The sequence below is a fragment of the Pseudomyrmex gracilis genome, unplaced genomic scaffold, assembly GCF_002006095.1.
Source record: "Pseudomyrmex gracilis isolate BER0280 unplaced genomic scaffold, ASM200609v1 scaffold_354, whole genome shotgun sequence".
NCBI lineage: Eukaryota > Metazoa > Arthropoda > Insecta > Hymenoptera > Formicidae > Pseudomyrmex > Pseudomyrmex gracilis.
In genome coordinates, this window is record NW_018020938.1 from 77501 (window position 1) to 104200 (window position 26700).

A 26700-nucleotide genomic window follows, 5' to 3' on the forward strand; every position below is an offset into this window, starting at 1 on the left:
TCCGCGAAATCGACGACGATTTACGCCGTCTAATAATGCGGGAGCGAAGGGCAACCACCGACATGCACGCAACGTAGATCAACAGGCCGCGATAACGCCGATGAAGAGAGGGTGGAGGAGCGACTTTGGAGGTTCTCTCTCCTCTCTCTCTCTCTCTCTCTCTCCTCGCTTATCAAGATTCCGTGTGGCGCGCTCCGCCAGCAAACGCGACGGCTCTCGCATCGAGATCAGGCCGATGCGTGTGATACTAGCTCTCTCCTCGTAACTAGGCAGGTAAACCCCGAGGCGGCTGCGGTATAATTATTCTGAAATAGCGTCGCTACCTTAATCTCGATGAGATAAGAATCTCGATAAAACTTAATGAACGACCCGACGTTGCGGGCGACACTTGCGCGAGGAATGTTTGACGAAGGAAAAAGAAAAGAAAAATGGGAAGAAAAAGTTGCGCCGAGGATTGATTACAAGAACGACTCTCGCACGAAAAAACTCACCCCTCCGACGGATATTAACTCTTAAAACTCTGTAATTTATCATCTTTTAAAATTAAATAGCAATTTTTATAACCTTCAAGTTTGACGGTGTAATTTTATATGTTGGCTCATCTCACACACGTAAACACACGGTGTACAGTAGCTTATTATATCACGACGCATATCCTTCAATTATGCATCGCCTTGACAAACGTATGTTATTACTAATCGCTTCGAATCGTAAATCATGCAATAAATGTTCTCCCGAACTTACACTGTGTAGACAACTCGTCGCAAACGTTATAATTCGGTTTAATTAAGTTTGATAAATTTGTAGCGAGCGTAATGAAATTTGCATAGATATGAATACTTAATTGCGGGTTTAATTTATAATTCTCGCACAGTAACACCGTGCCCCTCTTATACGGCAATTTTAATACCGACGGTCGCCCGACTGCCCGTAGTGAAATGTATGAGTAACGTACTCGTGTTGTGTATACGCGGTTTAACTGCATAAATAATAAGGACATAGTTTTTTTTTTTTTTTTGTGTGTGTGTGTGAACGCGTAAATTCTAAAGGAAAAGCGATCGAAAGACGCGTTTAGTTTTCGCGACGACGTAAAATTTGTCCGCTTAGCAATATCGGACTCTCTGCTCAACAGGCGAGAGCATTTTCGTTCTTCTCTTAATTTCCGCGCTTGTATCTAACAACCGTGCTCTCTCGCTCGCTCGCTTGCTCGAAAATAACGCTCGTCGTTAAAAACATATTTATTCCCGCGCGCGAACACGAGAGAGCGAGAACGAGCGCCCGAACGAACGTGATGATGCACAGATTATGTGCTCGGCACCTGGAACTACCGAGAAAATAGTCTCTCTCTCCAACGATCTCTCGTCCGTTATCTCTGTTTAAGTAAAAAGCGTAATTGCAAAGTGTGCAGCGTGTGTTTTTGTTTTTGGAAAATATATTTGGTGCGCTGGAAAGCTTTTTCTTAATTTTTGTTCTCGTGTTTCTTAATTATTCAACGTGCAACGCGAGAATTTCGACGAGATTTCTGTTTCTCGTTTCAGATCCGCGGAGGAAATAATGACGATGCTGCTGGAAGCGTACGAGGAGGGCGTAGGCGGGAGCTGGGACGGAGGCAGGATTGTGTGGAGCGTGCGTTACGCGTTCGAGGGCGAGGAGGAGAACGACTCGCAACTAACTGGCGCCGATCAGCGGATGCAGCAACGCCAAATGCAGCATCATCATCATCATCACGTCGAGAAGCGGAAGCTGCAGGCGCGGCTCGAGATACAGAAGGATGATATACAGGCCGTGCTTCCGATCTCGAAGGTAATGCAAGATGTCAAACTTTAATTCTGATTAGGCGCCGATCCGCAAATCTGCGAAATAACCGTTCAAATACAGAGAAAGAGAAGAATATAGAAGGAATTTTTGTTCTGTTTTATCACAATGATGTAACCAGAAAAAAGAAACCGTTTGCAATATTTCGCGCATCTTATAAAACAAGATCGTAATGTGACTTTGCACCTTGTGACGTCAAAATCTGCAGCGTGACTGCAGTGTGGCGGATCAAGAAACTTTAAGACGTCATAGGAAAAGTAGTAGTCGAAGGATTTTTGAGGCTTTGGCCAGATTTTGGCTTTCCTCCGTCGGTTGCGGTTATTTTCATCGCGCGCTCTTCCGTTTCTCGTCCCCCGCTGGTGAAAATCCTTCCCGGAGAAAGAGTTCGCGACGATCAATACGGTTGTATATCGATCACCCCGTCGTCGCGCGAGAATCTGTTTCCGCTCGGTCGGCCAATCTACGGTCCTCTCTCTCTCTTTCTTTCTTTCTCTCTCTCTCTTTCTCTCTCGCGAGCATCGAGACGTTGAACGAGGCGAGAAGAGAGAGGGGAAAAAAAGGAAGAAAGAACGTAGACGGCGTGAGTAAAAGGAAAAAGCTACGGACCGGTAGGAAGGGAGAAACGAGGAAAGAAAACCGACAAAGGATAATACTTTTTCCCTCTTTCGGCTCCCAGGGCGAGCGAGCTCTCGCGCTACCGACACTTTTCTCCTTCGGCTTTTCCGCGCCCGCACGTTCACCATAACGACGATATTTTCAGCCGCGACGAAATTCCTATCGATACAAGCGGAGAGTCGATCGCAGGGACTTCCATTTCGATTTAACGGCGACGACGCAGCTGCTGTAACAACGGATCGTAATGAAATTTTCGATTGCTGCGCACCGAGAGAGAGAGAGAGATAGACAGATCGGCTGGGTCTCGACCACATTTCTCCGCGCCGATTTACTAGACCTACACACATGTGTATATATACAGGGTGTCCTAGAATTGCCGTACAATCGCTCGTAGGCAGGTAGAAGAAGTAAAACTGAGTTGAAAAATCCTGAACCATTTTTTTCTATTATTTATAATAAAGGAGTAATTATTGAGTAAATCAGGCCAATCAGCGCAGACCTTTAGCCAGACGCACGTCAGTGAGCCGCGCGCCTGGTGTGTGTGAGCGCTCACTGACGTGTGCCTGACTAAAGGTCTACGCTGATTGGCCTGATTTACTCAATAATTACTCCTTTATTATAAATAATAGAAAAAAATGGTTCAGGACTTTTCGACTCAGTTTTACTTCTTCTACCTGCCTACGAGCGATTGTACGGCAATTCTGGGACACCCTGTATATATATATATATATATATATATATATTAAATTGAACTGAGTGAAGATGACTTTTTTCTGCCCCGCTAAAAAAATGTAAAACACCCACAACCACTTGTTTCGTGGTGTTTGATAGTTCATTTCGAATCTTTAACAGAGTCGCGCGCTTATATAATTGTTACTGACAAAAAAAACTTGTAAGAGAGATTAATTCGAATATCTGAAAAAGTTCTCGCGACTCTGGTACACTTACCAACTGCAGTTCGAATTTCTCAATAAGTGCTCGTCTTCGCGCAACTGTTTAAATTGAATTCGACGCGCTGATGAGTTCGATCTTAACATTCACGGTGTTGATGGATAACACACGCGCGAGAGGTCGAGCACGCGCGGAAGAGGAGAGGGCGGTCGAGAAAAGAGGTCTCTTTTAATTAAAAACTTTTGCTCGCAGTCTCACGCGCACGCGAAAGAAGCGAGCAATTAGACTGAGGATAATCAAGAAGCGCGCACCGAGTTTCCGACAACTTTCCGCGAGCGAGCGCGCGCACGGTGCCTTCAAAGCGATATGTAAACGAATTAATTACCTAATTTATCAATTAGTGGACCTCTGACACGCGCGCGCTTGTTTTCCCCGCGCTGCAGAAATTTATCAGAGTAATAGCCCGTGTATTGTGCACATTTTGCGCAGTAACGTACAGAACTCTCTTTGCGCTCTCTCTCTCTCTCTCTTATTTTTATTTTTATTTTTCATTTATGTTTCCTTTTTATGTTTCATAATTAATATTTTTTGTTCATTTCTTTATATACTCATTTTTCTTTTTTATTATTTTTGTTATTTTGATTATTGTTCTTTTTTGCTTATGTTGCACTTGAGAAAACGTTTCCAGAGTGCCTAATAAATAAAGCAATATCATATCATATATCATATCATATCATATCATATCATATCATATCATATTTTCTTCTTTCTCTCTTTTGTTTCCCGTTCCTGTACACGTTTTCATTGCGCCTTTGACGTTACATTATTATACGTTGAAAATGTTTTCTGCTCTCCCACTTCAACGAACTTGGAAAATAATTTCGCGATCTCGAGAGAGGCTGAAAAGAGCAACTCTCTCTTTCTCTCTCTTTCCGCGCGTTTCGTTTGTATGCACATCAAAAAATAATTTTACCATCTCAGAAGGTATGGACTTGCATGTTCAATTCATATATCAAACTTTGCGCATACCGTATTCCGTTTTGCTTGTGAAAAGGATAAGTTAATCTATTATACAATATTATATACAATATTAAGGCGAGTAAAATATAAATGGATACAACTCGAAATAAAGGACATTTGTGTTCATCTTTCGCGAGGGAGCGTTTAGTGAACAGTCAGAAATCTCGATAGGGATACGTATTATCGATAATCACATACGTAAGTTTTTCGGGTTAAAAAATTTAACGTTAGTTACTCCAAAAAATATTACTCCGATTTGCTTCTTTTATGTCGGGCTCGGCGAAAAAAAATTCCCTCGGACACAAGCCCGGCGCAAATCGATTAAATGTCACATTGGACTTTTATAACGTGCACCGGGGAGCTGTATTTTTTTTCCTTTGGAAAAACTCTGCCGCGGAACCCTTTGTCGGATTCGTTCTGCAAAAATCATAAGCAAGCACGTTTGGACGTCTGGATTTCGCTTCGTTCGAGTTATGAAATTTAATATCCGCCACTTTTAATGTTGCATACGTATGTCTTTCGCATTTCTCCCGGCACAAAATAACGAATTTTATTTTTGTTCACAATATCGTATACGCGTACGATTGTCGCATTGCGAACAAAAATAAAATAACAGTTGTGCGCGCGGTATATATCGCGTGTATACCGCGATATCGTAAAAATTTGCGCGAATTTCTCTCGCAAAAGAGGACGTATGACGAAAGAAGAAAGGAAGAAAGGGAGATAGATAGATAAATAGATAGAGAGAGAGAGAGAGAGAGAAAGAGTTATGGCTCGCGCGTTTGAGGGTAAGCCACTTTTACCGTCGTGAGAGAACACAAACATCCGTCTATACCAGGCGCGATGTGGCAGTCGCGCTACATCGGGGTGCCAAGCGAGCTATGCAGCCAGGAACTGCATCGCCCCGGCGTCAGAGATTTAAATTCCCTCGTGCAATATCCGAGCCGTTTGATGTTCCTTCCAAAGGCCGCGGCGGTAGCTAGTACGGAGCCAACTTCGAAATGGCTTACTGGACCGACCGACCCTTTTGCGGAACGATCCCCCGCGTTGACGAACTACTACGGGGAAAGCGCGCGCACACACACACACACGCGCGCGCGCAAGCGAGCGAGTGACGCGTGTACATACATGTACGTGAACGCAAGTGAAGTAATTTCCACGTGTACATCGTGTGCAGCAAGACTGCGCATGCATGTCCTCGGCGGTTGTAAAGCAACCGCACGTCAGACGGAGGACCACGCAAATTGAGCCCTTCGTGAGCTCTTTATCGATGTTAAAGCAGTAAACGGATTGTTTGCTTCGAAGAGACACGAAAGAGAACTTGTTTCACCGTTGGAAATTCGATTGTTTTTTTGTCGAAGATATACTTAATTGTTATAGTTTGTGTGAAAACTTGGAAATATAAATTTCCCGAGCGCATTTGAACTACAGAATTTTTTGCAAAAACAAATTAAGAATATTGAAAAAGTATCAAAATAATTTGTAAGAGAGGAATCACGTTGTTTCATATTTTTCTATTATATTCTTGTGTGATTTTTATAGTTTGACACGTTTCTTTTTTTAATATTCTTTATATTACCCTTTGGTGTTTCACGGCGAAAAGAAGATGAAATTCAGGACAAAACGCCGTAACAGTTATGAATAATGTATAATAGCTCTATCAACGTTGGAAGTTATAGAGAATGAAAGAGAGAGAGAGAGAGAGAGAGACGCGCGCATATATTGAGATATACGCAAATTTCAATCACACGCTATTGAAAATTGGCGGTGTATAGGCGTTTGAATTGCTCTGTGTGTAACAACAGGGATGTGTTTTTTGTGTTTTTGCTTTTTAGAACTGGGAAGTGATGAATACGGCGGTGTTGACGGGCCGTCAGGTGTCGCAGGGAATGAAGGTTTTCATCGTGAGCCAAGCCGGCACGGTGGCCGACGTCACGCTGCAGTCGTCCTGTCATTCCGACGACGAGAGCGTACTCAAGGTAATTGCTTTTTAATTCACGAGCGGCGCGCGCTAACGTAGAGCTCGATTGAAGGAAAAATCTCGGTCCGTTGTGCGTAGATATTCGCCCGCGATTTTTCTTCTTCTTTCTTTATCGGTCGTTTTCACGTAAATTCGTAGGTATCCTCCTCGTGCAGCAGCGTGTACGTGGACGGATCGGAGATTAGAGGTTCCAGCAACGCGTCCGTTCTCGTCAAATACGGCACGTACACCGGCTTGGCAAGATTCACCGTGTGGATGCCGGAATTTCCCCTGGAGGTAAACGTCGACGACACGCGACTTAGCCAGATAAAGGGCTGGAAGGTACCGGACGAGCACATGACGGGCGCCAAGAGCAAACGCAGTCTGTTGAACGCGACGAAAACGAACGAAGATCAAACGGAGATCACCTCGCCGTCGGGATCATCGCCGCCGGTGACCGCGCGAGCGAAGAAAAGGAGCGCCGTCGATCTCGAGGAATCGATAGAGGATACGTCCATGAACGTGGACGATCCGGACGCGATCTTCGACGAGGACGATCACGACGAGCGATTTCGGTCTGGGAACGAGCACGGATGGGACACGATCAACTCCATCGATCGGAACGCGTCGCCGGCCAATTGCAAGCTGCGTTTCCAGCAGAGCCCGGTCGAGGTGTACGCGCGATTCATGGCGAACGATCACGACTCGGGCAGGGTCTCGTACTTCGTCAATCGACGCACTTGGCTTCGCGTCACCGATCTCGTGGTGGGCGGGCTGCGCGTTTCCGATCCCAGAATAGCGACGCTTCTTCAGGGTAGATTGGTGCAGGGACGCGGAGTGGGTCGCACAGAGATGCAAGTCGTCTCACCGATCACCGGTAGAGTGATCGGTGCGAAGGAGATTCGGGTCTGCAATGATCGCGTGTCCGTGATGCGTCTGTCCGTCCGAGTGGTGTCCGGTCTTCAGCTGAGTATCAGTCCCGACACCGCGATCGAGAACGGATATATCGCCGAGACGTCCATCACGAGGAGACTGACCGCTCAGTATCAGGTGAGATCTCATCTCACACGCACGTACACACTCACACACACACACACATACACACACAGGTGCTTGAAGTATTCTTTTTCTTCTTTTCTTTATCGACAAATTTGACGCGATTATCGCGCGTAACAGGAAGGTCTGCTGGACATCGACGTGGAGTTCTCGGATGGCACTCGTACACCTCTGCGAGAGATCGCCGTGAGCGATTACCATTTGATTGTGGATAGTATGGATCAGGATGTCGTGGCGTTTGCGCCGATGGTTGCCTCGCATCATCCACGGGTCATCGCGGTCGGCGAGGGTCGTGGCGACTTGCTGCGCATCAATCTTCAACTGGCCGAGTCCTGCCGCGCAACCGGTCGACGAACAAGCAAAGGCTCTCAGAGAACGACGGTCGCCCCGTTGGCGAGCGCGTTGGCCAACGTCGAAGTGGATTTTGCCTCGAGCGAGATGCCGAATCGACCGGAATTCGTGCAGAACGACGGCGGTGGCACCGTCGGCTCACATCACCACAGGGAACGTAAAATCAGCCGGGGCGAAATGGCACCTGATCTACATGACATTCTCATCGGTAAATAGACCCTGTTCCCCTTTGCTGCTCTTTCTCTCTCTTCTCACTCTCTTTCTCTCTTCTCTTTCTCTGTCGTTTTCTCTTCCTCTCCCCCCTTTTCCGTTCTTTTCTACGCTTTATAACTGCCACGTAGCGCATGTTACGCACTTCGTTTTGCATTTCTTTAGAGAAAACTTTCTTCACGAGAGTTCACGAAACCATTTGGCTTCTCGTACTCTGTAAAAAGTTTTCGCTTGCCTGCCTGTTTATGCGTGACCTCTCCCCGCGATTTTCCATCTCTAGCCCTTCCGTAACTGATAGTCTTCCCCCTTTGTGCTGAATGTCAAATGCGTCTTTCTCCAAGAATAAGTTGCGACGCAACGCGCTCGTTATTATTACAGGTCGTCGGAGTACTTCGCGACCTTTGTCATTCTCTAAGATTTCCATTAATCGCGCGAGGTGGATATAAACCGCTGTATTTTTACAAAGCGTTGAATAAAGTCGTTTCAACGGGGAGAAATAAAAAAATTAAATCGCAAGGTGCACATTCAGTTGTCCTCTCTCGACATTGTGCATGCCCGGATAGCATGTCTGGCCGCTGTCTAGCTCTTTAGAGGGGTCGAAAGGGGAAAAAGAAAAAGAAAAAAGAAAAGATTCTCAGGCGGCTCTCCAACTCTCAGCACAAAACACCTTGTCTCACTCTGTCCTCTCTCTCTTTCTCTCTCTTTGTTTTTCTGTGCAAAGGGTTACCGCTGAAAGACGAGAAAGACGGGCACGAGCACGAGCCTTTGGTGCAGGCACGGCAGCATCGCACGGCTATAGCTAATGGCATGTCTTCAGGGGGTATGGGCGGCGTCGGCGTGCGACACCACGGCGTCGGGGATCGTATGAGTCCGCTCGAGATCGGGATGTACGTGCTGCTCGCGGCGTTCTGCTTCGCGATCGTTGTCTTTGTCGTCTCCTGCGTGGTGTACGCCAGCAAGTTCAAGCCGCAGCCGCCGGACTCGCCGATGACCGGTGCAGCTGTGCCGGTACTCTCCGGCGCGGGTGCGAGAGCTCGCGCTGCCGCGAACCAGCTGGCTTCCGGCCGACGACCGCCGCGTGAATCGACCACCAACGCACACGACTGGGTATGGCTGGGACGAGCAACTCTTGAACGAGCTGCTTGCGGCCCGCAACAGGTACGTACGTCGTGCGATAACTTGCGCGAATTGTTGTATTAACAATTGTCATTGGATGATCATCGTTAAAAAACTAATTTTAAAACGTACGCACTGGCCAGGTACGCGTGACAAGTAATCCGCTAGCCGGCGAAGGCGAAGCCGATAGCGAATTGGGCACGTGTTTCGACAATCCGAATCATATCGAATTACCGTCCGCCAATCAACGATCCAACGGCGGTACCAGCGGAAGTACCAGCGGCGCCATCGACACCACGACTTACTGCAAGAAGGACAGAATGGCGAGGAACAGTTCCGCGGTGAAATGCGCGATCAAACCGTCCGCGATGATAACTCCGACTCCCGCTTCGACAACGGCCACGACGATGTCGATGGTAGCTCTGACCACCGCGCGGAATGAGTAATTATCTATATTATTATTTTTTCTTCTTGCGTGAAATGTTTTTGAAGATTGAATAAACACTTTTCCGTAATTACAACGATATTTGCTTGTGTAAGTGCGAAAGCTTCGTAATTGATGTAATTGCTAACTCTCGCTTGCAGCAATGACGATATTCCTCCGCCCTTGCCGCCGCACGGAGTGCCGGCCACGATGTCGACATCGATGACCACAGCAACGACAACGACGAACGGCACGAACAACGTGAGCAACGGCAATAACGAGGATTACAAACCGCCGGTGCCGCCGCACAGAAACACGGGAGTGAACATGCGGTTGCCGGAACCTCCGCGTAAGCATCGCCACAGGGCGTCCAGCGGCAGCAGCGGCGGTCATCACGGGAATAATCATCGTCACAGCAGCAAGCAGCCGCTGCAGCAAACGAATCATCACATAGTCAAGCCGCATGGGAAACCACGGGTGGACAACGCGAACAAACAGAACGGCGAGGACGAGGAGTTTGTGGAGCTGGTGAATCACGACGACAATAGGCATCTCGCGAAAGACGCCGGTAGATCCCGGGAGATCAAGAGGGCGACCATAGTCGGTAATCCAATGTACTCGTCGTTCTCGACCCCGCTGTCGTCCGCCATCGTCTCCACCGTGAATTCGTCTACACCTACTGGCGGCGCGGCCTCGTCCACCACCACGTCCCCGCCGTCCTCGTCACCGTCCGCTTCCTCCACCTCCTCTTCCGCTTCCTCCTCCGCCTCGTCCTCCTCCCATGATCAGGAGGAGTCGGTCGCGCTGGACGACCTTAATTTGGGCATGGACTACAACCAGATCATGCAGTACTTCGACAACTTGAAAGAATCGAATGCCTAGGTGGGGCAGTTCGGCCTTCTCGAAGGTCGTGTAGTAGTCAACGTCGATACGGAACAGAGGGATCCTCGCCAGTAGACGCGCGATCGAGCCGCATCTTTCCTTCGCTTCCTGTCATGAGAATTCTGTCCGAGAATTCTCTTTGAGAATTCGCGACAGCTCTCGCGGAAACGAAGATTCCGGCTACATCGAGGACAATGATAAAACCCGAACGTTTCGTATTTTAGACTATAATCTAGTCAGCTTCCTATAGCAGCACATTAAGAATAACGCGCAAAGAAAAAAAAAATAACACACAAACACACACATACACACATACATACACTCTCATATTAATGAAAAACTAAGAGAAAGCTAAACTTCTTCACGTAAGATTCCATATAATCCCCCTGACGATTTATTACGACCGCCAGCAGGTTTTTCGGACGCAGTAGGTGAAAGTTCCTGTGAATTTACGATATAATTTGCCGTGATAATAGTCCTATTTTGTCCCGTGTGTCGATAAGTAACTAATGAGATATACGTAAATTGATAATAAGAGATAAGAAGAGATTGTACATACAATTTATATATGACTGTTTTATCATACGCGCAAAGAGATGTGTATTCTTGTCTGTTTTTAGAATTTTGTTTTGTTTTGTTTTGAATATGCGACGATTATCAGGAATTAAAACGCAATTTTCTTTTTTTTTTCTTTCAATATATATCTCTGCTCTTTCTCGTTCGCAAAATTGTTCCATTCATTTTAATGTAAAGCTTTAACCATTTCCCATTCTGGATTGTGACAATGTTTTTTAATAGATCTGTAGTTATATTTTTCATTACACGTGTACGCATGCGCGAGGACGTTTGTGTTCTGTCGTATCGCGAAAACTTTCTGGCGTAATAAATAGTCGGAGCACTATTCGTACACGCAAGAGGCTTTAAAAAAAAAAAAACTAAGAAAAAAATTAAAAAAAAAACTGACTGTCGGTGGCCAGTGGGGTAAATCGCTCGCTCGATGACGAAAACCGTCGACACAACGTTTCCGTTCCTCGCTGCGAGCTTTCCTTTTGTTTCGCGCGGTGATCGTCGCTGATCCCCACACTTGCTCCCCCTCCTTTCCACCCCGCGCGTGCCATCTTGATCTCTCTCGCTCAAGATCTTTCCTCCGCTAACACGAACTCCTCTCCCTGGTCGGGCCGCGAGACGAGTATCGCCGCTCGAAATGCTCCTTCGTATTTTGATCGCGTACGTGTTCAACATGCATATAAGATGAGATGCGAAGGATTTTCTACTTTATATACCTTTGTGCGAATGTTCTACATCGAATTTTGTGCCATAACTTACGCTATTCGAAGAGAGGATTCCGAATTCCGCGAAATAGTCTCGTACAAGATTTACGGAAAATTATATCCGGAATCCTCCGTGAAAACCTCGCGCTTATCGGGTGAGCGAGTAACTTTCGCATTTCAAAGAGTCCGGAGAGACTCACAAACGAGAACCTATACCAGAGGTTTAATATTTCACAGAATTTTGTATATCGATCCTTTTTTTTTTTTGTTTCTCCTCGCTCTTGCTCGTTCGATCTTCATTATACAGCTAAGCTTTCGTAAAATAACTCTTTAAAAAAACGAGTTCAAAAAAAAAAAAAAGAAATTCATCGAGTGGAAACTGCCAATCGGGCATTTTCACAAACGAAAACGTTATACGCACGATCAAAGTAAGACGAAGCGTTCGACTGCAACTTGACCAGGTCGCAACGGAGGTCACATGATATTTATTCGATCGACCGTAACGTCGTAATGTTTGTAAATTTTGCTTCGTATAAGACTGTGGTGTACATATTATATATTATATATTATGTATGTAATAAAACGCGATATAGCGCGCGCGCGCATGTTAAAACTATATGGACTTACAAATTTGAAGTTACATTTGTAATGGCTAAAAAAGTAGAAGAGAGAGTCGCGAGAATCGTTCCACGCCGTGTGTCGTTCGACGAGAGGAGAAAGAATAAAACATACGCGTACATCGACGTATCGAGAAAGTGAACGAATGAAAAGACACGCGTATACGTCATTATTATTATTATTTTATTATTATTATTATTATTATTGTAACACTGCGACATTCTCTAGTGTAATCGTTTTCGAACTACCCTTTCGCGATTTACGAGATTCTGCGTGTGAATTCTGCAAAATCGTTTTATCGACAAATTTTTATCACGCTGCAATTTTCATCAATATGTGAAACCGCGCGCATCCACACACGCGTGCGTGCGTGTGTACATCGATTTGCGAGATCGGTGTATCTCGCGCGAAGCATCTCTCACCCTATAGGTACTAATTCTAGACAAATTATCCTCTCCCCCTCCCCTTCTCCCTCATGTGTATCGATATATATTCAAATACGATATCCAGACACATACGATATATCTTATGATTGCCCGCATTTTTTGCTTTCCAACATATTTGTATCTAGGTACCATTATTGATGTATCTGCTATGAGATATACGTGTACTACGTATATTGTATATATATATACGCGTGTCATATCAAATGTATATGTACTGTAAATTTGCCGTAAAAAAAAAAAAAAATAACGTGTTTAGAGTTGGTCGAAATGTGTGCGTTTTTGTACAGATATTGAGAAGAATGTCTCATTTCGTTTAAGAAAAAAAAAAGAAACATATCTATTCCGTTATTAAGACTTTCTCTTTATTAGGCAATAATCCGTTGCGAGATGTTCAATATTTTTAGCAATATTCGAAATGTGTATCGAAAATATATACGTTTCAACATTTTTGACATCATGTATCTGACATGTGTACGAAGAAGGTTGTTTCGGAAAGAGTCAACAAGTCTTATATCTCACTATCACTAGGCACACTTTCGTCGTGTGATTCGCGTTGTACCTAGATACAAAGAAAGTATATCGATACGTTAGAGAAAAAAGGTTGCGAAAGAAAGAAAAGAAAAAAAAAAGAGAGAAAATCCCCTCTGTAATGTTCTTCCGAGCCTCGACTGGAGTAGCTGCGGAGCTTGCGTAGTCGCGCCTCGTTGTTTTCCATAAATAATATCAACTGATTAACCGCGAAGAGCGATCGAGTGAAACGAGACGACAAAAAGGCAGACCAGGTGTGAATAAGTGAGCGACCTGCTTCAAGGATCAACCGGAAAAAAAATCTATAACCAACGTGTGTACGCATCTAACGCGTTTTAAATATGTATGTATAACTCTGTAAGTTGTGTGTGTGTTATAATTAGCACATCGCGTGTGGGACAAAATATATAGTGATATGATCGTCCAAACCGATCGGCGAGCACGTGGCGCTTCGTTGCGGATAACGTTGCGCGACAACATCGTGGAAGAATCGGAACAACGCGCGTAAGATAAAAAGAAGAAGAAAAAAAAAAGCACAGCCCGCCAAGAATCTAGTCTCTTATAGCATAATTAACTATAATATATGTATACAGATATTATTGATTAATATTATATATATATATATATATATATGTGTGTGTGTGTATAATATTAATCAACGTAAAATATGTAATGTACGTTGCCTTTGCTCGATTGATAATATCTTGATTTCCCCGCGGTCACCGTCCGCTAAAAAAAAAAAAGAGTCCGTATCCCGCACTTAATACTCGTCGTCTTAACTGTCAGACTTTATAAAACAAACGCTGTAACACATCAATCGGAGTGATTGCGACACCGAAACAATTGTGACACGATAAACATTTTCGCGCGTTTGAAGACTTTGTTTTTTTTGTTTTGTTTAACACTTATTTATTTCTCGTTAGTTTGTGTTATCGGTCATGTTGATTTCTTACGTGTGTCACGCTCAGTCTAATTGATTATACTCTTCACACGCGATAAGATGGATTGTTAAATGTGAGATATAATGAGTACCTAGTCTAGTTCAGTGTCGACTAATTGCTCCGTTGACTGATTTGTTCTTCTCTTTTTTTTTGTTTTTTTTTTTTTTGTTTTTTTTTTTTACGGACGGAGAAGCGAGACTCGAACATGGCTTGAAAAGACTTGTATTGTACGAAATATCATATCCGAATACCGAGCGAGAATACAGACCCGCGTTTAATCGTAATCATTAAATCACCGAGCTCGATGTAAAGGCGCGCCTCGGTGATTTATCATGGATGCCATAGCGTTTACTTAATCTTACTGAGAACGACCGGAGTCAGTGGCTTGTATGTTTAAATAATGCGCATACACGCATACACATGTATACGTAATACATATACATATATATATACATATATACGTATATGTATACATGTATATGGTACTATGTAATATCGCGCGTGGTGCCCTATACACCCAGTTACACACACACATATACACGTACACACGCACACGCGTAAATACGTATTAGATAAAAATCTCGTGTACATACGCACTTCTAGTTCCACATCATCGATTCAAACAAAAGACTCGCGCGCTTTTGTAGTGTCGATATATTTGTCGCAAAACAAGCTAGCGAAGTGTACATCCTTTTCAATGTGATCCAGCAAGATTCCCGAGAGAAGGTTTCCTCTATCATATATAAATTCTCTTGTAAACTCGTGGTGTCTTCTTATCGTTAACTTCGTTCTTTTTTTCATTGTCTTTTCTTTCGTTTCTTTTTATCTCTTTGTTTGCTCATCTTTTGTATTATCTCATAGTACACTTGTATTTCTCCACTTGTTTTCTTTTCTCTCGAAAATAATAACACGGTTTCGAAAATGATAGATCCAATACTTGTGAATTCGCTCGGGAATCGCTCTGGTAATATTTTCACAGAGTCCCTGTCTACAACATCGTATCGCATATACGATATCCTATCGCGAAAAATTCCTATCCCACATAATCAGTGTTAATAAGCAATGAATGGAACGCGCACGTTACGACTGTCCTTCCAAAAAAAAAAACCTATCTCTCCTTTTTTTCTTGAGTTCTTGTGCCGACTAGAAATACGATAGATTCATCTCGTCGCATCGCTGACTCTGCATCCGCACACATTCCTCAGACACGACATGTCGCCCTATTTATATATATATATATATATATAAATATATATTATAAGTGTGATAAGCGCGGAACTGAAGAGAAAAGAAAACGAAGAAAGCGATAATTAGTAATTTACTGACTGTGCGCTCGCGCGACGACGAACGCCGACGACGGTGGCAGTGGTGATCGGCGTCCACGACGACGACAACGACGACGACAACGGTGTTCACGCGACGCAGATGTCCTTCATTAGACGATTCCAAGATGATTGTACTGGTATACAGAAGTTCGTCAACGGTTTCATTAGTTGTCCCGGTGAGACGAAGAGCACAAGGGAAGGAAATGTTTATATGTACACCGAGCGACACAATTCTCACACGCGGAAATTTCGATGGAAGAAAGTATAATAGAGTTATTACATGTGTCTCCAAAATGAAAAAAAAAAAAATAAAATAAAATAAATATCTGAAAAGAGGAGCCGATACAGCGTTTGGCTCCTGTTTTTACGTATTTGTTTAAACGAAAGAACTTTCGAATGGCCTTAAATCTATATTTTGAAAATAAGCAAAAGTGTTTTCTATATTTTCATATGTCACATATTTTCAATCTCTATATATTATATATGTATATATTTTTAATCTATTTTTTAAATATAAATTTAAGGTTTGAACAATGTTTTAATTCTGCCGTTGAAAAGACGATGCGGAATCACCTTGAAGTAAATGTTTATTTGAGAAGACTGAAAAGTAAATAATACGCATATATACACACATAACTGCAGTGGCTCACTTCGCGTTCCGACGAAGATTGATCGATTGACCAGATTTCGTCCCGGCTCTTTGTCGCGCCATTTCTTACAAAATAAGTGTCCCGACAAGTTGTTCGGGGACATCTACGGCTAGAGTTCTTGTCGTATTTATAAGTGTTGTGTCAGCTTGAAATATCAGAATCGTGTTCCATGATACTCATGAGATGAGAGAAAATATTTATTATTATTGTCATATATATCTAATACTATACTACTGATATTATTGTTACTTATACTACTCTCTATCATTGTATTATTGTCATCGTTGCTGTTGCTGTTATTGTTAGTACTGAGATTATTGCTGCTGTTGTGCTACTACTGTTGCCATCGCCGCCGTGTCGATCGCGCCATATCTCTTTGAAGACACGAGGGATGTCTTTGACGTCATCATCATCCATCATCGTCGTTGTCGTCGTCGTCGTCGTCGTCGTCGTCGTCGTCGTCGTTGCCGTTGTCATCGTCATTACCGTGGCCGTCGTCATTGTCGATCATCAATGCGCGCCGCCGATAATACGCTAATTATAAACAATAAGATACGACTATCGCCTACTCAATGTACAATATGTAGTATTTACCTGTTGTTACCATCAAACCGTCATCAAAGATATATAAAAAAAAAAAAAAAAAAAAATATTGTAATTGTAACATATCGAGCTTCTCGTATCACTAAGTCCCTTTTCCTTAAATTGGCCACTATATTTCTTGTTCATATCGATTGATGAGAAAACACGTTTGAAAAGCGAATCTACTTTTCTCTCGAGATCGATTTCTTTCCACGATAGAGAGCTTATATAAAATTTAAAAAAAATAAAAATAAAAAAAAAACGATGATGTTGGATACAAAACGGAAATCACACAGAAATCACTTCGTGAAAATAAATCGTAAAACATGTGTAATTGCAATTACAGCATAAAGATATAGAATCTTCGTTTAATCTTGTAATTAATTTTTTTGTAATTCTGATATAAAACGCGATATAGTATATATATATATATATAAAAAATAAATTATTACTCGATGTGTGTATATTATGTTGTTCATTAGTTTGCAGAAAAAATACGCAACTTCTAAGATATCCTGGATATAAAAGCAATTGTTCTTTCATTATTCCCTTCCATAATATCTTTCTCTCCTCTTTCTCTATCTTCATTTAAAATTTAAAAATTGACGTAACTATGGCTGCGTTTCGATATTCACCACCAATAAATTTGCACTATGAATTTCGGAACGCAGTCTGTGATATGAGCATCTTCTCTGATTTCGGAACACGGACGTTAGCATACTTAACCTAACTTTAACCTAACCTAACCTAATCTATCTTAATCTATCTAATCTTATGATTTCTACAAATAGGTAAAAAAAAAAATTACAGAACGTACTTACTTGCTAGTTACAAATGATTTAGTGAAATAATTAGAATAATTAAAACAAATATTTTTTTTTACTGAAAATTAAAAATTACGTTGACGTTCTTGTGTGTTGTGTTGTTATTTATAGCTCAAGTTTGTGCTGAAAAATGCTACAGATAACTAGAAACATAGCGCGAGTTTTACTTTCCAGTAAGTCTTCTTTATATCTAATATACAATATTTCTAATATTATTCATTTCTTTAGCTGTTTTCATTTTTATTAACATTTTGATAATACTTTTTGCAGCATGTCAGTCTACATCAGTAACACAGGTAGCTGGATTGAAAGTCTTTTCTCCGCCAAAAGAATACGGTGGTAAATACGCACACATTGTTAATATACAGATAGTTTCCTTCATAAGTATTGCAAGAAGTATTTGAAACTCGTGATTTTCAGAAATTGAATTTCCTGAGCGACCAAAACTCAAAATAATGGAGAAGGTTCCTCAATATCCAGCGGGAATGCGTCCTCCCAAAATGCAAAGGCGACTAAGATACATGAGAGGTCCAGAAGAAGTGCACAATTTTCTCTTGTATAGACAATACGGTATTATTGTAAGAGTCCAACATCAACCAGATTAAGTTTAGTGATCAAAATATATTAAGTACTGAATCAAATTGCTATATTTATGAATCAGGCTACAGGTGGAGGTAGATTAAAACATGGTCACTTTGAGATGATACGTCTAACACTTGGGAGAAAGCTTAAGCCAAATATGTTTGCAATTTGGCGTGTGCACCCACCATGGCAACCTGTTACAAAGAAGGTTTGAAGAAATATATACAATGGATTGATTCGGAGTTCTCTAGAATAAAAATTTGCCCGATTGATACAACAGTTATTCTTTGAAACATAGGGACAAGGTCAGCGAATGGGTGGTGGCAAAGGTTCTATCGATCACTATGTCACTCCTGTGAAAGCGGGACGAGTCATCATAGAAGTAGGTGGTCGTTGTGAATTCTTTGAGGTAAGTTCTAATAATATTTCATTTTTTCGAATCTATTATATATTTTTCATCAGCCTTCTGTTTGATAATTTGCTTATCAAGATATGAAATATTTTTAACACATAAATTTTTTGTTTCAGGTGGAAAAAGTGTTGACGCAAATAGCAAATATATTACCATTTAAAGCCAAGGCTATTAATCAAGAAGACTTGGATAAGGAAGCGGCCAGAAAGAAATGGAAGGAAGAGAACAATTTGCATCCTTGGACATGGAAATATATGGTTCAGAATAACATGCTTGGTTGTCAAAGATGGATTTCGCCAGTTGATAAATACTGGTTTAACAAGTATCTATAATAAATAAAAAAATAAAAAAGATGCTATGAAAGTATTGTGTTCCTTTTTTCTCACTTTTTCTTTCTCCCAAGTCGGCACGATCACGTTTTATCTGTTATACACAGTTTTTGAACATCAATAAAGTTTAAAGTAACAGAATCCAAAAAAAAAACGAACTTTTTCAGTCGGTTATATCTGTTTCACCGTGCCCACACACGTATAAATAGTAGAGAAGTAGTTGAAGATATGTATGTCTCTCCACAAAAAGTTGCAATACCAATAAAATACTTTAAACTCTAAAGTGAACTCTTTTTTAATATATAAAGCAACATATTGACTCACCTCTGACAATAACTTCCTCTTTATCACGTGCTGTGTGCGTGCTCTGTACTTGAATCCTACAGTAAAATCTTACAATTCGTGTAGCTGCAGCAACGCGTATATCGCGACGTTTTGTTTCGCGCGCTTTGCGGATGCGCGAACAGCCGCGTTATAAATTTCGTCGTAATCTCGCCGATTATAGCGTTACCGAGCAAGCGCGCAATATTAATCACGTGTCACTGCGAACATCCGATACTCCGCGACATACGCGTGATACGGATATTTGCGCGCGTAATGATAATAAAAATGATAATCGCGAAAAATACTGGAACAAATCGAACGCAGTTCCGCTCCGCGTCGCGCGTTCGCCATGACTGCCCGCCAATTCGAGTGTTATCGAAGCGCGCGATATTTCGATTCTCGAAATATCGAATCGACGCACGCGGATTGATTTGACCAACGTGATTGATCAATTCCGCGAGATCTGAATTCTGCGACCTGAGTCTTGTGTGTAAACGGGCCTTTAGGATTTTTCTTTGCCAGGTGCCACTTACACACACGTTATCGCAGTTCTTACACACCAAACTGTAATACACATATGATTTTTCTTGCAAAAGTTAAATAAGTATGTAAAATTGAAAGAAAATTGTATTAATCTATTCTTCGATATTAAATATTAAACGTATATCTAAAACTTATTAAAGAAAGGTATGTAAAATGTACTAAATATTGTGCCTTATTTATGTTTATTATAATGTAGCCGCACAGTGTGTTTTCAAGTTGCGTGTCATGTAATTCGAATTAAATCAGATATATATTTCTCACAAGAGTATTTTTATTCTTTTCCTCGATGTCATATTATATGCGTTAATAATAAAATATAATTCGAGCTAAATTAAATACACAGATACAAGGCAAGAAAACTTGTTTACTAATTGTTTATACTGTTGATATACAATATAAACAGTAACAGAAGACAAGAACAGATTTCTCGACAACCTGTGCAAGAATATGATTGCGAAAAATTTGTACAATTTCAGATGACAAAACTGCTGGAATGGTTATCCTGTGCATCTGTATTCTTTGGAATATGGATCGCCGTGATTACAAGCAGCTCTCCTCTTTTGAAGGAATGGCATGAAATTATATTGTTGCTTCCAGTTATTTTTGTAGCTCTCTTTGGTTTATATGCAGCTACTATAGTCTTGTACCGAGTGTTCACTTTCAATACATGCGAGAGTGCCGCGATTGAACTTCAACAAGTTAGTTTAAACTTTGCAAGTTTGTTTAAATTTCATTTTTATGAGTATAATTGTTTTCAGTAACTATAATTGTTGTTGCCGTCAATTTTTTTTTTTTAGCAAATAGAAGAAGCCAAGAAAGATCTTCAGAGTAAAGGTGTGAAGTTTAATCACTAGCAAACTGTCAAGAAAGACTATTTTTTAATTTTCCTAGAATTAATATAATATAAAGAATATCGATGTTTTACATTTTTGAAGATATCTACATTCCTGTATATATTTTTGGTATGTATTTGTGAAAAAATATATATTCTAATGTTATATATAGAGTCTATATATAATCATGTTTACAATGTGTTCTTTTCTCTAGATATGTCAAAACATTTGCTTGAAGCGAATTGTCAATATAACAAATTTTATATTACAGTCACATTTATGTAAGGAACATATTACATATATGCAGTATTTGCATTATTTGTCTTTGTTTTTAAGAATTAATTTTACTAGCAATAATGCATAACAGACTTCCTTGCATTTTTGTAAATTGTAATTTATTCCTTTTTTTATGCTATGTATTACAAATGTGTTGAGCACACAACGGAGAAAGAGAAAGAGAAAGAGAGAAAGAGAGAGAGAGAGAGAGAGAGAAAAAGTGTTTTTCCTTTAACAGCAGTTTTTTTCTATTAATAAATTCTCTATATTTTATAAAAAAAGTGAGAGGAATAAAATATTTGATTCAGCATAACAAATGAATTGGAGGTTTTACAGTCACTAGACTTTCTCCAATGAATAATTCTTTATATTCTTTTTGTACTAAATGTATAAGAGTAATGCAAATTTTTTTAAATATTTATTATTGTTTTAATGATATTTAATAAGTAACTGTATGGTACAAATTCAAGAGGTCAAACTTTCTTGCTTATGTAATTATGCGTAAGTACGTACATATGTATGTATGTCTATATATATGTATATATATATGCTATTATTTTATGCAATATGTGCAAAAATTAATTGCACTCTTATTATTAATGCGAACACATGTATATGTATATATATATATGTATATCTATATAAAATATATATATATATATATATCATTATTATATATATATATATATATTATGTATATGTGTATATATATATATATATATATGCTACATACAACTTTATTCTGTAAAAAGAAACCAATCATAATACCATGTGTTGTATATATGAATTAATAACAGTTACAATACGTTCGCGAATTATTATCTGAATGTGTGCTTTTAGAATTTCAAGTTACACTAAAAACTTAATATTTACATAATCAATTTGAGTAATTTATCAAATAATTTGATAAGATATAAAAAAGTGTATATATATTTTTAGCTAGTGCAGCATCTCTATATAAAAACTCCTGCTAATTTAATATTTATATTAAAACTTGCATCACTATTCATTGAGATCAAATGGATTAAAAATAGTTTCTCCTATATGATAAAATGCACGAAAAAAATACGACAGCGGCGTGATTTTTCTTCTGCTTTATGACAAATTCTTACGACTGTATTATGACACAGAGCTTTTTGTTTTAAAGTTGCGTTTCATGTATATGTAACAATTTTGTTTTTGTTTTTTATATGTAATTTAAAAAACTAGATCGTTCTGTACATACATACATAAGTACGAACATATGCATATACACAGGCGCACGTACACAAATGCGCTCCAATAAATTCTTATATCAGAAAGCCCGATGCAATGTACAAAGTGTACTCTCCGTTATACTTACATGTAGAGACATTCAGATATGTATAAAACATACATATCTGTAACATGAGGGCGCGACATACCTACAATTCGTATGCGCTCCCTCGATATACAACTACTGCAAGATATTCTTCGACAGTATTTTGTAACGTAATTTATAGGCTTTCTCATATAAAATCTCACAATATTGCTCCGTGTGTTGAAGAAACATAGGATCCTCGTGAGAGCACTCGTAGGCTGCAAGGATGAATTTTGTAACATTGTCTTCGTTACAAGCAACAAATTTTTTCTTCTCTCGCATAAACATGTGTTATATATCGAATGAATGAAATGAATTTGTTTTAAGTATGCGTGTATGTGTGTGTGTTGTGAAAAAAACAATTATACTCTAGAGAAGAATTGTGTGTATGTAATGTTACATTACCGCGTTTATCTCAAATTCAGTCGCTTACCGGAAACACATCGGGGAAGAGGGAGTTTTTTTTATCTACACAACAAATAAAATAGAGCATAGATATTGTGTTATACCTATATACAAAGTAAAGATGATTATTGTAAAGGTCGAAATGACAATGGTGCAATCATCCATTCTTTGTCACTTTTCTTTTCTTTCTCAAAAATGTCGCGTAAGCATCAGATTCAGTCGTCGAGATTTTGCGAGAGTAGGAAGTTAGCGGCGAGGTTTTCGTTTTTTTCACAGGCGAAGTACGCTTGCACGACTAAATGTTCTGGGAAACCTAGCGCCTTCAACCTGTCGATTGCATCCCTGTCTTGTGGCGTTAGCTGAATTAAAGGACCAGAACCCAAGTTTGCCGCGGCACCTGTGCTAGCTCCGCCGGTGGGCGCCGCCGCTGCGGTCGCAGACGCCACATTTCCCGCGGACGATGGAACACGCGCTCCTGCTCCCGTAGCAGGCTCTACTGTCAAAAGAATTTTTATTGAATTAGATAGTGCAATGTTTAATTCTCAGTCAAATGCAAGAAGGAAACTAACCAGGTTCATTGAGCATGCGTACGAACGCTTCCTGATTTTGAGAGATGAGCTGCAAAAGGGCAGGATTAGTGGATCCGATCTGTTGAAGAAGGTTGTTCAGCAGCTGCGGATTCTGTTGAATGACTTGGCGCATTTGTAGGAATTGTGGTTGCATACGTAAGAAGGCCAACGGATCTTGATTCTGCTCTTGGAGCTGTTCTTGAGCTTCGGGTGGATCTTCAGGTGGGTCCTCAAACAGCTGCGCCGGTATACCTGTCAGAAGATACTCGACAGCTCTATCAGGATTGTTAAAACTCGCTCGTAACGCTTGCACAACCTGGTCACGTTCATACCTAACATAAAAATTAGTAATATGTTATTTCAAATTTACAAAGAATTATTATAACAGTCGAAAATATCGCTTTTCCTCATACATACCCCATATCCATAATGTTGTTTACCATTGTATTATAATCTTCTCCCATTAGCAAGGCACTTTCTGCTTGACCAGCTGCAGGTGCAGCTGCCGTGATTTGCTCTTGCACGTTACTAGCTGCTCGCGCTGTTTCTTGAGTATTAGGAGTAGAGCTAGTTTGTGTAGTTGTAGTTGAGCTAAAGACAAAGAAAAATAAAATACATGACTTTTGTGCTTCACAGAAATAAGTTAAAGAAATAATTTGTATCTTTTTTTTTAAATACTTTCTTTCTCTTTCTTTTTTTCTTTCTCTCTCTCTCTCTCTCTCTCTCTGTCTCTCTCTCTCTTTCTCTCTCTCTTATTAACTAATACAATTTTATAAAATATACCTGAAAATTAATATTCATACATTTATAATAAAATGTTTATAAATTTCTTTTCACCTAGAAGTAGATTCTTCCTTGTTATCACTTTCTGTGCGTTGCTCTTCACTTGCTTTGGGAGTAGCACCAGTTTTAGGCTTTGTTACCATAACAACTATAAACTTCTTTTCATCGATATTATATTCTGTAAGAGGCTGCTCATCTGCCAGTATTTTTCCTGCAAACACATTGGTGTATTATTACAATTGGAGAAAAGAGAACAAAAAGATTTCATATATATCACACTTTGCCAAAATTAGAAACATAACCTATGATCATTTTTGCAAAATCATTCCCAACCCCCTTAATCATCAAGATAATACACTTCGATATATGTGAGCTACGCAACGTTTAGTTTAAACACATAATAAAGCAAACTCCGTCGCGTACAACGAACACATCGGGCGTCGTTGGATATTGTGCCGGACAACGAATTAGGTTATTTTCAACTATGTTTCTTACCAGCGTATATCAATTTTTGATGCTCCGCGGGGAAGCCTTTTTGCGTTTCGATTTTGTCCTTGAGATCTTTGACCTAAAAACACAACAACGATTACGTTCTCGTCTATCAATTGGTCTAGAAAAAAATTTTATATTTCTCAAACATCTCTCTCTCTCATTCGAGTTTTACTCACAGTTAGCGACGAATCGATCTCTATTGTAAACGTTTGCTGCTGTAAGTTTTTCAGCGTTATAATCATATTGCCGTGGTGGTGAGTTCGCTGTACGTTAGCAAAATTGCGAAATTGAATCCCCGAGAGTTTCGCCCGCGATAAGAATACAAGGGTGTTTTGGCAAAGATTTTTTCGGCGATGAGTCGGCACTGCCTTAAACAGCTCGTTACAACATGCGACAGTGTGCGGAAAACATATGATGATGAAAGAGCTAGAAACGAATACCAACCACTGTTCCGTTCACGATGATGTTAAGCCTCGCGCTGCGCGTACCGTGATGCGCGCGCTAATTGGTCGTGAAGATAAGAAATTGACTCGACCGACTGCGATCGATTTGCTCGGTTGATTGACAACCCGCGCGATCAACCAATCGCATCGACCGAGTCGTCCAATCACGATTGAGACGGTCTTAATGACCGCGTTCAGCAGACCGAGCAGATCAGAAAGCGCTTGGTAATTTTTCAATATGATTGGTTTCTACACTTAGATCCAGGTAAGATCTAAAGGCAAGATTCAATCATATTAAAGAATCACCAAGCGTTCACTGATCTGATCAGTCCGCTGAACGTGGCCAATGTTCAACTATTTTCATTGGACATTAATGTTGTAAACAACAAATCTTACCCTTTCTCTGTATATCTCGCGTATGAAAATTCAGCCGATTAATCGTGATTGGATCAATTTTAACGGAAATGATCTCAATGTATGTGTGCGATGATCTGATACGAACTTAAGAAGTAAATGGCGTATGAATCATCTGTAATATATTTTGCAACCTCCTCTTGTTGTCGATTCGTTGTGTCGTTCTCTGTTAATTTCGAGGGACGAAACGACTCTTTCTTGACTTGAAAAACGTGAAAAAGATGTGACGCAACATAGCACGCAGCGCGTAGTTCGCTGAAAAATGAAAAGACTGCTCGAAAAGCGGCTTTAAGAAAAGCGACGATGACACCAAGGCTGTGCAAATTCTCACAATTTTAGGTCGTTCACGTGCGCAAAATCCCGTTGCTGGATGATTATTGTCGTATTAAGTTTTTTTGACAGTTTTTACGTGACGCCAGCGAAGGTAATTTTCCTGATGCGAATTCACTTATCTAATTTTCACTCGACTCACTTTCTCCGCTCGTTTGTTTCGAAAGCTAACGTCTGACGCGTTCGTTCGAAATACCTATTCGTTTCAAATTGAACAGTCCGCGCATTATTTTTTTCCCTCACGCTTTCAGAGTGTTCGCGTGATGCTTCCAATGTGTAGCTTAATTTATGAGTGACATGTCATCATCAAACACCGTCAAGTGCCGGCACGCAGCCATGAATCCTTCGGAAGCCAGGAACAACATTTATAATAACGACTGCAGATCCAATACAGCTTTTCCAGATGGTTTGCATATCGCGTGTTAGCACTTTTTTCGATCGCTCAACAGTCACTCGTTGAAAAAACATTTTAATAGAGAGAATAAAACTAAACATAATAGTTTGCAAGAGAAATTCTACTTCAGTCTGAATCAACACAAATCTCCAATATAGACCACTTTTGCAGAAAATTTATGTGACTGTCAAGTGATTGTTATTTTGTGATTATTTTAATATATTGTAATATATCTATTACGTCCTTTTTTTAGAATTGGTATTGAAAATCCGAGTTGCCAACACAGCGGATCCGGATTTTGTGGAAGTGGAATTGCCACGCTGCGAGCTTACGTACCAAGCTCTGCTGAGTCTGTGCTGCAACGAGCTGGAGCTCAATCCGCATCAAGTTCAAAAGCTACGGAAATTGCCTAATACTGTATTAAGAAAAGACAAGGATATTCAGAGACTTCAAGATTTCCAAGAAATCGAAGTGGTTGTGGATGCGACGAACGTCTACAGAAGCATGCAAAACGCTAACGGAATCGCCAACAGTTTGCCCGTATTGCCTGCTAACGGATATCAGAGTATATCCAAGAAAGATCAGACCATCTTGTACTGATGCACGTTTGTGTCGAAAGAGAAGCCTTCTTTTTTCGGTTTTCAATATTTGTAAGAACTAGCACGTACGCTATATATATTTAACATCTCAGGTGCAATGACGAAAAA

General features: G+C 40.6%; 4 protein-coding genes across 7 annotated transcripts in view; 3 read left to right on the plus strand and 1 right to left on the minus strand.

Annotated features, from left to right (window-relative positions):
* LOC109860253 (transmembrane protein 132E) overlaps positions 1–16937 on the plus strand; it is a 28456-nt gene extending 11519 nt beyond the window's left edge. The window contains exons 5-11 of the mRNA XM_020439223.1: positions 1539–1803; positions 6177–6320; positions 6461–7351; positions 7478–7916; positions 8640–9076; positions 9178–9476; positions 9620–16937. Coding sequence (XP_020294812.1) covers positions 1539–1803; positions 6177–6320; positions 6461–7351; positions 7478–7916; positions 8640–9076; positions 9178–9476; positions 9620–10340 — 3196 coding nt within the window. The 3' untranslated portion in view covers positions 10341–16937. The remainder of the gene's footprint in view (positions 1–1538; positions 1804–6176; positions 6321–6460; positions 7352–7477; positions 7917–8639; positions 9077–9177; positions 9477–9619) is intronic.
* A 468-nt stretch (positions 16938–17405) lies between these two features.
* LOC109860262 (39S ribosomal protein L16, mitochondrial) lies at positions 17406–18882 on the plus strand. Of its 2 annotated transcripts, XM_020439240.1 has the most exons (7): positions 17406–17492; positions 17637–17698; positions 17796–17864; positions 17946–18103; positions 18187–18315; positions 18406–18516; positions 18636–18882. In XM_020439240.1, the coding sequence occupies exons 2-7, from the start codon at positions 17656–17658 to the stop codon at positions 18849–18851; spliced, it is 726 nt and encodes a 241-aa protein (XP_020294829.1). In that variant the 5' UTR covers positions 17406–17492; positions 17637–17655; the 3' UTR covers positions 18852–18882. The 2 variants fall into 2 exon arrangements, with proteins under 2 accessions (XP_020294829.1, XP_020294828.1); XM_020439239.1 differs by lacking the exon at positions 17406–17492 and having other exon boundaries at positions 17499–17698.
* Positions 18883–21529: 2647 nt separating this feature from the next.
* On the minus strand, positions 21530–25600 carry LOC109860259 (UV excision repair protein RAD23 homolog B). 3 transcript variants are annotated; one of them, XM_020439233.1, is made up of 7 exons: positions 25358–25600; positions 24589–24838; positions 24416–24488; positions 23975–24131; positions 23555–23728; positions 23138–23469; positions 21531–23064 (listed from the first exon to the last, which is right to left on the minus strand). In XM_020439233.1, exons 2-7 carry the CDS (start codon positions 24652–24654, stop codon positions 22784–22786), a joined length of 1083 nt encoding a protein of 360 aa, XP_020294822.1. In that variant the 5' UTR covers positions 24655–24838; positions 25358–25600; the 3' UTR covers positions 21531–22783. The 3 variants fall into 3 exon arrangements, with proteins under 3 accessions (XP_020294821.1, XP_020294820.1, XP_020294822.1); XM_020439232.1 differs by lacking the exon at positions 25358–25600 and having other exon boundaries at positions 21530–23061; positions 24589–24815; XM_020439231.1 differs by lacking the exon at positions 25358–25600 and having other exon boundaries at positions 21530–23064; positions 24589–24815.
* LOC109860261 (ankyrin repeat domain-containing protein 40-like) lies at positions 25512–26632 on the plus strand. Its single transcript, XM_020439237.1, has 2 exons — positions 25512–26005; positions 26247–26632. Exons 1-2 carry the CDS (start codon positions 25888–25890, stop codon positions 26591–26593), a joined length of 465 nt encoding a protein of 154 aa, XP_020294826.1. The 5' UTR covers positions 25512–25887; the 3' UTR covers positions 26594–26632.
* Positions 26633–26700: the final 68 nt, after the last annotated feature.